Source organism: Talpa occidentalis, unplaced genomic scaffold (assembly GCF_014898055.3).
Source record: "Talpa occidentalis isolate TD23 unplaced genomic scaffold, MPIMG_talOcc4v2.1 talOcc4.16, whole genome shotgun sequence".
In the NCBI taxonomy this organism is placed as follows: Eukaryota; Metazoa; Chordata; class Mammalia; order Eulipotyphla; family Talpidae; genus Talpa; species Talpa occidentalis.
Window position 1 is genome coordinate 67,949,135 of NW_023601653.1, and position 16,310 is coordinate 67,965,444.

The 16,310-nt window shown below is 37.8% G+C and overlaps 1 protein-coding gene across 1 annotated transcript in view; it reads left to right on the plus strand.

Moving 5' to 3' along the window:
- Positions 1–16,310, plus strand: part of LOC119248365 (ovostatin homolog 2-like) — a 41,906-nt gene that overhangs the window by 13,879 nt on the left and 11,717 nt on the right. The window contains 13 exon segments of the mRNA XM_037515320.2: positions 1,377–1,403; positions 1,406–1,570; positions 1,894–2,043; positions 3,781–3,951; positions 4,742–4,886; positions 5,557–5,580; positions 8,168–8,237; positions 9,531–9,759; positions 10,409–10,538; positions 12,965–13,083; positions 13,790–13,841; positions 14,946–15,029; positions 16,043–16,231. Of these exon segments, the coding sequence (XP_037371217.1) occupies positions 1,377–1,403; positions 1,406–1,570; positions 1,894–2,043; positions 3,781–3,951; positions 4,742–4,886; positions 5,557–5,580; positions 8,168–8,237; positions 9,531–9,759; positions 10,409–10,538; positions 12,965–13,083; positions 13,790–13,841; positions 14,946–15,029; positions 16,043–16,231 (1,555 nt within the window).

The following is a 16,310-nucleotide window of genomic DNA, read 5'->3' on the forward strand; positions in this document are numbered from 1 at the left end:
GAAAAATTTAAACAAGATGTTTATCCACAAGGGCAGTTAGAGGAGGGAGGAGAGAGAGACAGTTAATTGGCCAACATGGTCAGATATCCATCCTGCTAGCAAATGCTATCTGGGTGCAAATCAGGGGCTAAAGAAGCAAGAGTACCTACCTGCCTTCTGTGTTACATAGGTACACCTAGCTGCTCACCTCCACTCCTAGTTCCCAATAGCTTCTCTGCTCAGGAAGTCCAATTCATGGCATACTGGGACTTGTAATCCAAGGTGGCTGCATGTAAGCAGGCCTGGGGAAAAATAATGCCTGTGCACTGCACTGCAATGTTCCTCCCACCTTTCAAGGAGATGCACTCTATAACAAGGTCACAAAGGTAATGAGTAGGCTAAGGCTTATTTAAATCCTGAGCAATTTCAGAGCTTTATGCACCCTCTTGCCCACTGCATATTGTTCAGCAAGTTTCTAGTCCATCATAGTCACTTCAATTATCACTTCCTCTGCTCTTTGCCAAGTTGTGCAAAATCCATTTTTCTTGTTCATAGAAGTACCTTATCTTATGGAATAGGATTACTGTCACAAAGGCATTCATTATCTAACATTAAGATGATATCAGTTAAAAAATATATCACACTTTGTGTCTTCTTTTTTCTGCACAGTTGATGGTAAAAGGAGCTATCTTTCTTAGTGGACAAAATGAAATCAGAAACAAAGGTGTGTGTTGAATATAAATACACTCATTTCTAAACATCTCTACCTTCATTATCCTTTCTTTTTTAAGTCAAGAGGTTAGGAAGTATACTTAATATTTTGATTTGTAGCTGCAGGGTAATAGCTAACATGGCCTAGAGTAAGCTACTAAATATTTTGTTGGCAATTTCAACTTGTTCCTATTATTGCCAAGTTATCAAGTACATTCTAGGAAAGTGATATCCCAAACCCAAAGTGTTACTGCTAAAATTATTAAATTCCTTATTTGTATATATCATTTTTATTACTTAATTTTTTGCCATCAAAATAAAACCCAGGGCCTCACCGGTGGTGCAGCAGTTGAGCGATGTGTTGCAAAGCTGCCCGCAGCCTCTGCAGCGCCGGTTCGATCCCCGGCTGCTCCCCGACCACCAGAGGAGGGTCCCACAAGGCGCACAGACCTCTCCTGCCGCCCGCTGCTCCCCTCAGCAGTGTACTTCGGTCCTTCTGCCTGCTCTGCTCCCCGCTCTGGCTCTGGAGAATTCTCTCACCCTCCCACGCTTTTGGCTGTACCCAGTGCTTGTATAAATAAATAAATAAAACTTTAAAAATAAATAAATAAATAAATAATAAAACCCAATGGTTTTGCTCATTCTGTCCCTAAGCCTTTCTCTTTTATTGACATGTACACTGTAAGTAAGGAAATTGTTGGCATTGTGTGTGCTGATGACATCTGTTCACACAGCCAGGAATGGAAGCTTCTCTTTTCCAATCAACATCAGTGCCGATCTGGCTCCTGTGGCTGACATGCTCATCTACACCATTCACCCCAGTGGGGAGATTGTGGCTGACAGCGTCAAATTCCAGGTTGAGAAGTGCTTTAAAAACAAGGTGATGTTTCCTTTATTTCTTGCCTCTGAGTGGGGTGAGCAGTTTTCTCCCTATGTCTCCTTCTTCTCTGACTAATGTCACCTTACATGTTAATCACCATAAATGTTGCTGTCATTAAATCATAGGGGATGACAGAAAATCATCTTTGGCCATAACACCAAGCCTAGATGACAGGAGGTGGGTAAAGGGCTTTAAGGGGAGCTGAGGAAGAGATTAAGCAGGAGAAATAGCAATACAAAACATTTATAAAGATTTGTTTGGGAAAAAAATGAGTATATTCAAATAATTTTCATGTAATCATAACATTTTCTTTCTCTCTTAAGGTCAGCATAAAGTTCTCCAAAGAGCGGGGTCTACCTGGCTCCAATGTTCGTCTCTATCTTCAAGCAGCCCCTGATTCATTCTGTGCCCTCCAGGCTGTGGATGAAAGTGTCCTTCTCCTGAAACCTGAACAAGACCTGTCACCCGAAACTGTAAGCTCTCAGATTATTCTCTTTGAGTCTCTTCTCCTTTGCTACAGAATTTCTTCCTGCATTTAGCTGAGGCTTTTTATTTTAGTGTTATCTTTACTCATATCTTTTATAATACCCTAACCTCACTTTTCTTCTTACCTAATCTTTTTTTTCACATTTTGTTTAAATTTTATTTTTTATATTCCCCATACAATTACAACCCCCCTATTTTGACCCCAAGCCCTCCTTTCCCCACCCCCCACCCCCCCATAGAGTGTCTCTGGATTTTGATATTTTCTTTCTTATAGTTATTCTTTTTCCTGGTCCCTTATTTAAGTTTTCTAGATTCCTGCTATGAGTGAGACCATCTCATTTTAAAGTAGCATCTTCTGGATCAGATAAAAGACAAAATTTGCAAGCTGACCATATAGATCTGAGACATACAGCAGGGAAAGTGAGGGGGAGGGTCCCAAAAAGGGGAGGTGAAGGTAGATTTTGGGTGCTGTGGTGGTGGAAGAACTACAGGGACTGCACCTGAGGGGAGAAATCAAATACTGTCCAGAAATTAACAACAATGTAAGAAAATAAATACAAAAACTAAAGTAGCATCTTTCCTTCTTTGTCAGAACATATAACGTTTACATCCATTTTTGATTCACATCCACAAAGTTTTTCCTGTTTCTTTTGTTACCTTTTGGTTGCATAAATTTTGCTTATTTAAAATTGTTTTACTAAAGCTTTGTTATGAGATCAGTAGGAATCTTTGGTTCCTACTTTCTTTTCTTGAAAATGGTACTCTAACATTGCCTTGCTTAGAAGATTGTTTTTAAGAGTTCTGACAGGGCCTCCCTGGTGGCGCAGGGGTTAAATCTCAGAGGTATCAAGCTATCCCAACTCCCTGGCCAGGGAGATAACCCACATAGCATAACAGACCTCTCACTGTCTTGCCTGCTGCTCCCTTCAGCAGTGTATTTCAGTAGATCCGCCTGTTCTGTTTCCCAGAGCCTGTTCTGCTCCCCACTCTGTCTCTGGTTAATTCTCTTACCCTCCCCCACAACACCCGCACCTGTGGCCTATACCCCAGTTCTTGTATGCATAAATATAAATCTTTAAAAAAAATTCTAACCTAAGTCTGAATCATTTGACCTTGTAATTACATGATTTTTTTTTGCCTGAGATATTGAGGGGTTTATTTCCTTTATATTTAAGATTCAATAGTTTTAGTAAAATCTCTCTCAAAATGTATTGTTTGGGAGAAAATTTGTCATCTAATCAGTAGCTCCAGGTGATGTGTAAATTCAAATCTTTTCCTCTCAGAATTTGTCTTGAATTCTAATTTTAAATATTAGTCTTTCCATTGCTTTCCCCTCTTCTAGAAAAACTTTATTGGATCTTCTCTTGGAATTACTTTCCAATTCAGTCACTTTCCCTGTGGTCCATTTTAATTAATTCTTACAGCTGCAATGAATTACCAGTACACTAAGCCTTGGATTAAACACAGGTCTTCAAGCATCTCTCCTACATGCTACTCCACATCTTGCATCACAGTTAAAATATTGTGTGAACATGATGTTGATCACCTAAAACACAGTTGAAGCTTTCCTCTTCTGGAAGAATGAGTTGACCCAAAAGTGTTGGATTAGATATTAAAGCTATGCTCTTCAAGGAAAGAATAAATGGTTATGGAAAAAAAAAAGCCAAATTTTTAAAAATAAAAGCAGCACTTAAAGTCATCGAACTATCTGCTCTTTATTGTAGGTGTATTACTTGCTTTCAAACATAGAACCATATGCTTATTCCTATATTGGTCTCAACCTTGATGATGGCAAGGTAGACCCTTGCATTCCTCAGACTGATATGTTTTACAATGGCTTGTATTATATACCCATAAGCAACTATGTGGATGGAGATATCGATTTTATTGTCAAGGTAAGATCAAAAATTATTTCAGTTCAATCTCAGTTTTAATATTCATAATGCATGGTTACATTTTATTAATTATATTGTTTTCTTCTTATTCTTTGTGATCAATGTCAGTAAGCTATTTAAAGAACACTCAGAAATTGTCTTATAAAAAGGAGGTACTAATTTTTGCTGATTTTCTTTCTTGTTGAAAATAAGTGGTGTCTAAAATGATACAACTTCATGTTCAAAGCAATGAGAGAGACTTCAATTTATTGTGAAAAGTATTATGCATAAATCATCAAATCAAGAGGCTAAATATTGTCTGGGTTCCATCTTTATCTAGGTATCATTAGTTATCCCTTCTTAAAAAGATCTTTATAATTGAAATCACAGGTATAGAAGAATAGGGGCATAGAATTAGATATTTTAGTTTAAGTACCAGCTCTCCAGATTACTAACTGTCCATTGCATGTGTGTTTCTGTGTGTGTGTGATGTTAATTAGGGTAATGCCTACCCTATAACTATTTTTTTCTTAGAAATATATTGAGAATATGTAAAAATACTTAGCAAAATTGTAGCACTAAGTGCTAGATAAAGCATATTGATTATCTATTTTCTATCTAACAAAGGTGACTTGACTTCTAAAATCCCAGTATTAACTCAATAAAAATATATTTTAAAAAAATTCCAGTCCCTTGCTAGCAGAGGTAACATGTATTTAGCATCTATTTGTCATCCCCCTTTTAAAGTCCTGTTACAGGTCTTGCATAAAAGGAATGCACCACTTTTCTTTTGTTGTTTGTTTCTTTGAAGAACATGGGTCTGAAAGTCTTTACTAATCTCCATTACCGGAAACCAACAGTTTGTTCAATGGGGGTAAAGATGCCATTCTTTAGGCCATTTTATGGAGAAGCAGGTGGATATGAGATGATGTACAGCGTCGCATCAAGGAATGCACGTGAGTCATCCAGAATTTTGCATGTGAGAGATGGCCAAAGGATTCATGGAATTTGGACATATGTGGGATAAAACTCTAAATATTAGGATTTCATGTGTAAATTACGCCATGCTTTTGACTACAACTAGACATCCTTCAGTTGAATAAAGTAGAATAAGGCAGACTGGAAATATGTTTGATAAAAAGGAATAATTAGTTACATATATGATAGGGAGGTTATTTTTACTGGTAGAATATGATATCAAAAAGTATATAGGAGGGGCCTCCTCGGTGACGCAGCGGTTGAGCGCTGGGTTGCGAAGCTGCCCGCAGCCTCTATGGTGCCGGTTCGATCCCTGGCTGCTCCCCGGCCACCAGAGGAGGGTCCCACATGGCAGGCAGACCTCTCCTGCCGCCCGCTGCTCCCCTCAGCAGTGTACTTCGGTCCTTCTGCCTGTTCTGCTCCCTGCTCTGGTGAATTCTCTCACCATTCCGCACTTCTGACTGTACCCAGTGGTTGTATCAATTAGTCAATAAATAAATCTTTTAAAAAAAAAGTATATAGGAGCATGCAGTGTGATTGAAATGGGAGGACAATCATTATAAATATGGTACAGGAAAATGTGGTGTTCTATTAAGGCCCTTGTACCTTGTACCTTATTATACTACATCCCACTATGCAGAGTTCAAGGTAGAGGAAATTTTGACTCCCAGAGTCAAGCAGCTAACATCAGAGAAATGTGTTCAAATACTAGCCCATTTTCTATTGGGAAGACCATAAGCACAAAACAGCCTTCATCCTAGCTGAATAAGTAATTTGGCAGATTTCTAATAGAGAAATTTAGTCAGAGAAACAAAATGAAACAAGGTTATCACAACAGAAACCAAATCAAAGCTGTGTTCCAGATGTGAAAATACTTGAGTGACATTCTTTAAATCCCTTTGATTTAACATTGAGATTAGTCCAGTACTTGAACTTGGACTGATCCTGAGATGAGTATCAGAAAATCCACTTCAGAAACACTAATGCCCTGACAAATTTATACAAGCAGATTCAGTGAGTACTGAAGAGACACTATGAAGTCCAGAAGTTAAGTCCTAGTCTACAGTCTGCAGACTTTTCTGTTACTAGATCATACCATATTTAGTGAACTTTATCAGAAACATCTAAACGTTTCCTTATCTTTGAATAAAATGTACTGAAATCCAAAGTCACTCATTTTATTCTCCACTTCTTTAGTTCTTCATTAATTCAGTCAATAAACCTTTGCTGTGGCCAGGATCCTAGTTACATATTGTAAATTCAGTGGCTTAGTATTTGTTTTCCTAGAACTTTTAGTCTAACAGGAAAGCATTACAGTGAAAGAGGTAATTCCTAAAATCAAGGAGGAGAGTATTAAACAGAAAGAATATGAATAGGAGAGATGTAAATTTCTCAAGGGGCTATTATGTCCTACTAGAGGAAGTAGCATTCATACTAAGACCTGAAGATGAATGATAATACACCACAAAAAGAGTTAGAAAGACATTCAGAGCAGAGAAGAAAGTACAATGAAATATTAGTCAAGAAACTAAAAGCACATCAGAATGGTAGGAGTTATGGCTCCAGGGTAAGAGTAAAAATACTAGAGCAAGAACAGAAAGTAGGCAGATCACAAAGACCTTGAAGGCTATTTGGAGTTTGGAATGTTAATGCAGTATCATTTTATTTTTAGTTGTATTTTTTTAAAAGATTTATTTATTTATTTATTTATTTATTTATTTATTTATTTATATATTTATTTACACAAGCACTGGGGACAGTCAGAAGCATGGGAGGGTGAGAGAATTCACCAGAGCCAGAGTGGGGAACAGAACAGGCAGACCGACGAAGTACACTGCTGAGGGGAGCAGCAAGCAGCAGGAGAGGTCTGCGCCCGATGTGGGACCCTCGCCCAGCAGCTGGGGATCAAACTGGGGCTGCAGAGGCTGCGGGCAGCTTCGCAACCCAGCACTCAACTGCTGCTCCACCAGGGAGGCCCTGCAGTATCATTTTAATGTAATAATATACCACTGACAAGTTTAAGCAGACATTCTGTGTTTTTAAAAGATATTTCTGGCTGCTCTGCGGAAAAAGGGATAGGATTTAGGCTGCTAAAGGCTAAAGACTTATGGAATTTTATTAATGCTAATAATTAAATTGACTTATAAAAAGGAAGTAGAAATGGAAAAATGTAAGATAATTTTTTTACATCATTTTTCATTTTTAAACAATATTTTCTTTCCCCCACCCCCTCAGGTGTAGTCACCTTAAAGTTTCCTTCACCAATGCACCATGCACATAAATTTAAGAACTGTTTTCAATTGGCTGGTTATGGAAAATGCATAATGGGGTGTGGGACAGGGTTCAGAACAATTTTTAAGTTTCTGGTGTTGTTAAATGGGTGGGTTTTGGTATTCTTTATAGAGATGAGAAGTGTTGGATAGAAGAAGGGAGAGTATATGATTGGGACACTTCCATTTGAAATGTTTATAAGACATCTGCAAAGAAATGTGCCCAAGGATGTTGCAGGCACAAGTCAGAGTTCAGAGAAGAGGCCCAGGTAGAAGGGAAATTCAGGAGACAGCAGCAGAAGTACTATGATGGGAGCCATGTGTGAGGATCTCAATGGGGAGACAGGTGCTTAGAAGCCTAAAACAGAACTCTTAGGAACCCATCCAGATGTAGAGATTCCATCCTCAAATGAGAAAGACAAAACAAGAGTGTCAAAGAGGTGAGAAGAAATCTGGAAGTCTTAAGAAATCTGGAAGTCTTGGGACTGGGAAGGACACAGAGGTTAAGATTATCAAATATAGCCCAGAGGCCACACAAATGGCGAAAGTATTCCTTAGGATTACCGATACTAAATCATTACGAATTTTAGCAAAATTAATGTCAGTTAGTGGAACTGGCAGGAACCAGAGTGCTTTCTGGAGGACACCTGAATGTCAGCTGAGAAACTTAAATCAGTGAAGAGACCTCATTTTCTCTAAATCTGGCTGTGGAGGAAAAAATGTAAGCAGATTGTCAGTTTTGCTTGTCTGGTGTTGGTTATAATACTGAGAGAGACTTGAACATGGAAATGCTAGTGCCTGGGGTGAGATGCACATTCACATCTCAGGCAGTGCCCTCTAAGAGCTAATCCCACATTGCTTCACACTAAGCACACATGGCTGCCAATAGAGCTGAGGTGTGTGTCACTGAAACTTGGGTGTTCATTCTCTCTAAATAACGCGTTTCTCTTTCTTTTTAGCTGATGGCATCCTCACACCTATATTTGCAGAACAGGCTATAGTGGAAACAGTAAGAACAAAGTTTCCAGAGACTTGGCTATGGAACCTCGTTAGGGTCAAGTGAGCCCTTAACAATTTTCTTTCCTATGTGTCTTTATTTCAATTTTCATTTTGATTTTCTTTCTTAAACTTTATTTCTGGATATATAAAGCAGTGCCAAATTTGTAAAAATATGTAACATCACCTTTTTTTGCATTTATTTGTAACTGTACAACTGAGGGTACTCAGAGACCCCAAACTGTAAAGGGGAAAAACCCATTTTGCACATTCTAAAGGGTCCAAGCATCCATGCACACAAAAACAGAGAAAGCAGACACTTAGTGTGAAAGATCTTCATCTTTCACTGGTGTGGAGAGAGACAGAGACAGACAGATAGGCAGAGACAGACAGAGAGAGAGAGGGTGAGGAGGAGAAAAGATTTCAAATAACAGACTCCTGATCAGACTCTAAATATTACCCATCCCTTGTGGGCAAATGCCAGTTAAACAGGCTTCAAGCACAGTGGGCAGGCCAAGGTTCAAGTGCTTGCCACAAGTCTAAGGCACCTTCAGGTCAGGACACACGAGAAAGGGGCTAGGCAGGTACCGGAGGAGGACAGAGAAACCTGAAATTCAAAATGCACCATATGCTCCACTATGACGCCAGGATAGTGGTTGTCATTTCTCTGCCAAAAATGCTAAAACCACCAGGAACAAGGAGCAAGTGCAGCTTCCCCGCGTGTTTCTCACCCACATGCCTCTTCTCCAGTGTCTCTTCCTTCAATCTATCCTCCATATATCTCTCTCCACGTGTCTCTCCTGCCTCCTGTGTTCCAACTGCAATATCTATCTGCTTCGCCCCTTCTTCCTTCCCGTTTGGGAAGCCTGGTTCACTGCATGCTGGGAATTGTAATCCAAGGTGCTGAGATGTCACCAGCAGGACAATGGGGGTGGAGTTCATGAAGAACATCATTCACTGGCCTGGAGTTTGCTCCTCACTGTTCCACTGACAAAATGATGACCTATTTTTTCCCTCTGGCATTGTTTCTCTATTAATTTCATGCAGGTACATATAAGCTACCTCAATTTTTAAATAATAATGTGATATTTAAAGAAATATTCAGAACAGATGTGATGCTATACTTCTCAATCATACACAGAACCATAAACCATTTTTACTTTAATAAAAAAAAAATGTGATCTTTTGAATGTTAAATTTTTTAAAAATCCAGCGCTCAAGATCTGTATCTAATGTCCTGTCTAACACTATAATTCATTTTCAACCTTCAGTTAATTCCTTTTTGCTTACTCTGGATTAAATTTAGGTTCCTGCTTTAGACAAAGCATGCCATTTACCAATAATCTATCCTTGCAGTTCCTCAGGCTCAACAGACCTTTCATTCTCCATCCCTGATACTCTAACACAATGGAAGGCCAACAGCTTCTGTGTAAATGGTGATTATGGATTTGGCATCTCATCAACAGCCACCCTAGAAGTCTTTCAACCTTTCTTTGTTGAAATGACCTTCCCCTTCTCTGTTGTTCGAAATGAACGATCTGATTTGATTGTCAATGTCTTCAGCTACCTGAATACCTGTGTAGAGGTGAGTGCTTCTTTTAACCTGGAGGCAAATAAACAAGGGCAAAACATTCCTTAATATATTCTTTCACTACTGCCATATTATTTTTATTCTCAACTGCAAAATTGTCCTCTAAAGGGATAAGGCTTGTTTCCATATTACCCAAATGAAAACAATTACTTTAACGCACAGCAATGATTTAAATACTGCTTTGAGAATGTCATTCCATAATGATATGTGTTCTACCATATTTATCATGTAACAAGTGGAGTCATTTAGTATCTTTTATTTTTGCAAACTTAAAACAAAATAGATATGGGGGCCTCCCCGGTGGCTCAGTGGTTGAGTGCTGGGTTGTGAAGCTACCCGCAGCCTCTACAGCGCCGGTTCGATCCCCGGCCACAGGGCGAGGGTCCCACATGGTGCGCAGACCTCGCGGCTGCCTGCTGCTCCCCTCAGCAGCGTACTTCATCAGTCTGCCTGCTCTGCTCTCCGCTCTGGCTCTGGTGAATTCTCTCACCCTCCCGCGCTTCTGACTGTACCCAGTGCTTGTATAAATAAATAAATAACTCTTTAAAAAAAAAAGAGATACAGCAGCATTTTTCCAAAATGGGAAAAGGAGTAAAAGCAAAGTATTTATAGTGCTACCCTTGATGCATAATTATTTTTTTAGATTTCTGTTCAACTGGAAAGATCTCAGAATTTTGAGGCAAATATCAGCACCTCTAAAAACAATGGGAATGAAATTATCCAAGCTGGAGAGAAGAAAACCTATATCTGGACTCTTCTACCTAAGAACTTAGGTAAGCAACTGTGTGTCTATGGCATTCTTTCATGGAAAGCCAGCCCATTTTTTTTTTTTTATAGAGGCATGTTTTATTTATTTATTTGTTTGTTTGTTTGTTTGTTTATACATGCACTGGGTACAGTCAGAAGCGCGGGAGGGTGAGAGAATTCACCAGAGCCAGAGCAGGGAGCAGAGCAGGCAGAAGGACCGAAGTACACTGCTGAGGGGAGCAGCGGGCGGCAGGAGAGGTCTGCGCGCCATGTGGGACCCTCCTCCGGTGGCCGGGGAGCAGCCGGGGATCGAACTGGCGCCTCAGAGGCCGCGGGCAGCTTCGCAACCCAGCGCTCAACCACTGCGCCACCTGGGAGGCCCCACCAGCCCATTTTTTTTTGCCTCTCCTTATTGTCTTCAAATACCCTATACAATTTTCTCCCTCATATTCCTTTTTTTTTTTTCAATTTATCCATAATTCCTTGTGGTTTTTACAATAAAACTAAGTTCTAGGTCATTAAAAAAAGAATGAGGCAGGATAAGGATATATATGATTCATACACTTTCCCAGGATATTTAATTATGGATTTAGCATAATTAAATATGCCCAGTAGGGCACAAAGTCTTCATTTTGGCACTGGAGAACAGGCAAGGATGGGTTTGGGGAAGGCCATTTGAGTCTTATTCTTTAATGTCTTTTAAACTGTAGTAGAATGTTGTCCTCTATGCATTCTTCCTTTTACCCAATTACAATCCCTTCTCCATACTCCCTCCAATATAAAGAATAATTGCTAAACCATCTGACATCCTTACCATAAAATACACTTATTAACTTAAAACAGCAAATAACTTTACATTTTTTTAATGAGACCTATAAGAGAAAATCTAAACATCTATTCTCTTTCTCTTTACCTGATCTACTCTCACACTCTTTGGCACTTGCTATTCATCTGCCTGAAATATTCTTGCCACAATTACTCTACTGGATAAATCATTCTTTAAGGTGTCAGTTTATTCTTCCTTTCATTGGAAATAGCCCTCTCATTCTTGATTATTCTTTATAAAAATTATCAATTAAAAATCCTCTTTTCATAATCTAATTTCTGGTTGCTAATGCTTGGGTAGAACAATCATCCTTCATTTGTGTAAAAATTTAATGTAATTGAAATGCAATTGAAATGCTAATTTGCATGACCTATCAAGTCCATCCATCATATCCCAAATGAAGGCCTTATTTTCACTAATGTTGCCCAATTCTTTTAGTCCTCGCTTGCTCTGTCACCTGTCATCATGAACTTATGTCACCCAAACAAAAATTGCTCCTCACTCTAAATGATTGCTAGGAGTTGCAAATTTACTAAATATATCATGAAACACCAAAAAAACTCAACACTGGATGGGGATTAAGCAATGATATGAGCATTGTCTTGGTGCATGTGCTATCTGCAATACAGAAAACAAATCTGAAAATATATTGTTGGAAATATTAGGAAAGGGAAAAGTTAAAGCATTTAGTAAATAAAGAATGCTAAATGTAATGGCTGCAGAGTAGTCCTTATCACTAATTAAAACAAATTGAGTCATTAAAATTTCCTTTATTTCATATCCCATATTCCCTGTATTAACTTAGCAGCACAGAGCTTATTTATGAGATCATTTTAGTTCACCTGTGACACTGGTCTTCTTAGGACCAATTTTCCCATTAATGTTTAGTCCTCTCATTTTTTTCTAAGCACACAAGGTCTTCAAAAATCTTACCCTGAAAACTGATACAGAAATACTTACCAACTTGCATGATTTTATGACATTGAGTAGAGGATAAAATTCTATTAGTGTAATAGCAAAGACTTACTAAAAAGAAGCAGAGAAAATAGAACACCCAAACAAGAAGAAAAGTATATTAATTAACATATTGGCATATTGGCATGCAGGTAATATTAAGCCAGAAGAATTATCTTTTTCTTTCTTGTAATTTTTATAAGTAAAGAAACTAGAGGTCAGTTTTAATTACATGACCTATGAGATCACAGTGTTAAAAACAATAGATCCCTTGCTGACTTGATTTAAATCCAGTGCCTTTTCCATTATATCATATTTTATTATCTTTGTTTGATCTTAGGAAAAATTAAAAGCTTTGGTTATCATGTTATGTTCCTATGTTGTCATATATAACCTTTATAAACTATCAATATAAAGGAATTGTCTTGTTTCACTTTGCAAAATATTATCTTTCTTTGAAATTTTTTTGAGTTCTTATTTAATATAAGGAATCATGAAACAGGAAAATCAGAATATATCAATGTATCTCCAGGCAGGAGAAAGAGTAACTTTAATCTAAGTACGATAACTGAATTCAGTTCATCCAATTCAAGATGTGGTTTACAGACTAATCATTTTCCATGGTAAAGAGAGAAGTTTCTAATTTTACTCGTATTTGGGAATGTTTTCTAGGTAAAGTCAATATCACGGTAGTTGCAGAGTCCAAACAAAGCAGTGCTTGCCCACACAAAGCAAATGAGCAGGAAAATCTAAACTGGAAAGATACTGTGGTTAAGAGTTTGTTGGTAAAGGTATGTACATATAAAGCTGTCAGACTCGTCCAGGTAAGAACCAGATAGTATTTAATTGGTTAAATATTAAAAAAAAAATTCTCAAAGAGACTTAATTCATTGATGATAGTTTCTTTTGACCAAAGACATGCCATTTTAAAAATGAATTAAAACAGCAATAAAATTCATCTTTTCTTTAATATATACCTGACCCCTGATCCTAAAACTTAACACTTGAAACAGACTTGATGATTTTGGGTTTGATCCTGACCAGTGACATTTCTAATATACCTATTCTACTTCCTTCCCTCATCTTAATGGATCTCAAATCCGAGACATACCTACTTGTCCTCACTCCTATGTGGTTCCTATCATCCTCAGAAAGAATTAGTTTTCAGGGGAACGTTCTTACCTCACCTCTTGGCATGTTCCTACTCTGCTATACTTCCATTTGTCTCCTGGAAATGCTAGGCTGGATCAAATAAGTGTCCTGAAATGACAAAGTTATCTCTACCTGTGCTAAGTAAATACAGGCTCTAAAATGGGTGTGGGTGATGTACAGTGACTTCCAGGTGAAAACAGAGAGGGATATAGAAAGGACAATCTCCCAGAGCCAAATCTGTGCCAGCTATGCCTATGTGAACTGGTATTTGATTATTTTTCCTTTATGGAAAGATGACCCAGACTCACAATTTTATGTTTGATTTTTTTGTTTGTTCTTAAACAGTGTGAAGGTATTGAAAAAGAAGTGACTCAAAGTTTCCTTATCTGTGCAAAAGGTAAGAGGATCTGTTAGATGGTCAAATTAGTCCTAAAGAAAACTGACCAACAGGGTCTATTTATTTTGCTCTTTCCACATTCATTCACTTGCTACACTGAGTCCCTTAGGATTTTATTTATTTATTTTATTCCCTTAGTGATTTTATTCTAGTGATTTTATAAAATCCTCTACTAGAGGATGGCTTTATTTCATGTCCTGTCTTCATTGTATAATTTTACCAAACAAAGAGTCTTTTGATGAGATTGATGAGATTCTTTTTAGGTCACTTATGATATTTATCTGCCTCAGTCTATTTTTCCCTATTTTTGACACGCAATTGTGGCACAGCAATGGAGAGTGGAAAACCAGGATTATGCCCCAGTGGCACATAATATAATCTTTTCTTTTTGCACTCTTTACATGAAACAACACTCTGTTAGTCACTGCCCCTGAACCACCTGCTTTATGACCTTCACCAGTTTTATTGATTGATGATGATCTGATCTTAATGCCTAATAGGGGTCTCCATGGATTAACTTTTGTTTGTGCTATTTTTTATATTATCTTCAGTTGTTTCTTCTATGTTTTCATACATTAATAGCTTAGGCACTAAACTAATAGAGAATAGGAGCCATTATTATACAGATTTATATACCAGTTTCTTTTTTTTTAAAGATTTATTTATTTATTTATACAAGAACCAGGGCACAGGCCAGATGCGAGGGAGGGTGAGAGGATTCACCAGAGACAGAGTGGGGAACAGAACAGGCAGACTGACGAAATACACTGCTGAGGGGAGCAGCGGGCAAGGCAGGAGAGGTCTGCCACACCACGTGGGACCCCTGCTGGCCAGCAGGGATCGAACTGGCACTGTGGAGACTGCGGACAGCTTCACAGCACTGTGCTCAACTGTCTGCACCACCAGGGAGGCCCTCCCTATATACAACTTTCTGAATGTATTGTTACCCTAAACTAGATCAAAACCTCAATTTTATCTAACCAGCAACTTATAAAATAAAAACAAATGATGGAATGAATTTCCTAATATCTCTGTCCCACAAATCTGTTGTTATTGTTTAGAAAAGGAAATCATCACTTTATATTACTGATGTTTTCTTTCCAGGTACCAAAGTCTCCAAGCAAATCATTTTAGACTTGCCAAAAAATGTAATAGAAGGATCAGCCAGGGCCTTTTTCAGTGTTGTGGGTAAGGTGATTAAATTTTGTGCTTCATAGTGATGTGAAAGTTTTGATTAAGGTGGTCTCGAAAGAAAATCCTTAAAAACAGGAAGGAGAGATTTTCTTACACTACCAATTGCAGGGCATTATTGTTGAGGATTATCTTCTATGCTTGTTTCCATATGAGATCTGAAGGGATTACAGTTCCATTTTCCAAATCTGTGTTCCTAAGACCCACTTGTTTTGAGGAATGATAACTGGTATTTAGAAAACAAAGGGTTCTATTATAACTCATTAATCTGAAATATTAAATTCCTCTCTGGCAAATCAGAATAAATACTGGTTATTAAAAATGCTGGGAATTTCCTCATTAATGGGAAAAATCTGTTTTACAAAAGTCAAACTTCTTTGTCTATCATCAACATTAGCATTTGGGGAGTAGGAACAGATTACAGTTTACAGTGTCAGTTTCTCAAAAACCAAATAAGCACAAAAACAAGCAAACACTTGCATTCCTAAACCCCACTTTTATGCTTCTCTCCTCTACCCAGTAAGACTTTCAGGAATATGTGTCATAACAGAACCCTGTTGACTTCACACATCTTCCTGCCTATCTCCTGCTTAGAATTACTTCATAAAACATTTCCTTGTCATTGAAATTCTGTTATTGCTGCTCACAAACATTAAATTCAATCAAAACATCAATAGCTTTGCAAGATCAATATTTTTAATATGTTTGCATTGCAACAAACATTTTGGCTAATGGATTTCACCCATATTGATTTCCATGGGAAAGGTTAGTCTGATACTGAAATAATTTAAAAAAAAAACAGGGATTATTGGTTTGGAATTTTCAAGGAGATAGAAGTATAAATATTGGTTATTGACTAAAAAACAAACAAAAAAAACCTTTCCTTGTTTCCACCTTCTAGACTCAATTTTAAATGTTTCTTGTTTCCACTATGCCTCTTTTATCTATTGTCATTAGTACCGAGATGCCAAATTTCAGCAATAGTAATGATCTACTTTTTCTATCTTTAGGAGATATTCTAGGACTTGCAACGCAAAATCTAAAGAATCTTCTCCAGATGCCCAGTGGATACACTATATTGGCAGGAGAGGAAAATATTGCTCGACTCGCATCTGATGCCTATCTCCTTGACTATCTGAAATCTACTCAACAATTGACAGAGGAAGTTAAATCTAAGATTTTCTTTTCCTTTTCTAGTGGTGAGAAGATTTAAATGAATTCTGTGTATAATCAATAAATTATAGAATATTTATAGGACTACAACTTTATAGAATAGTT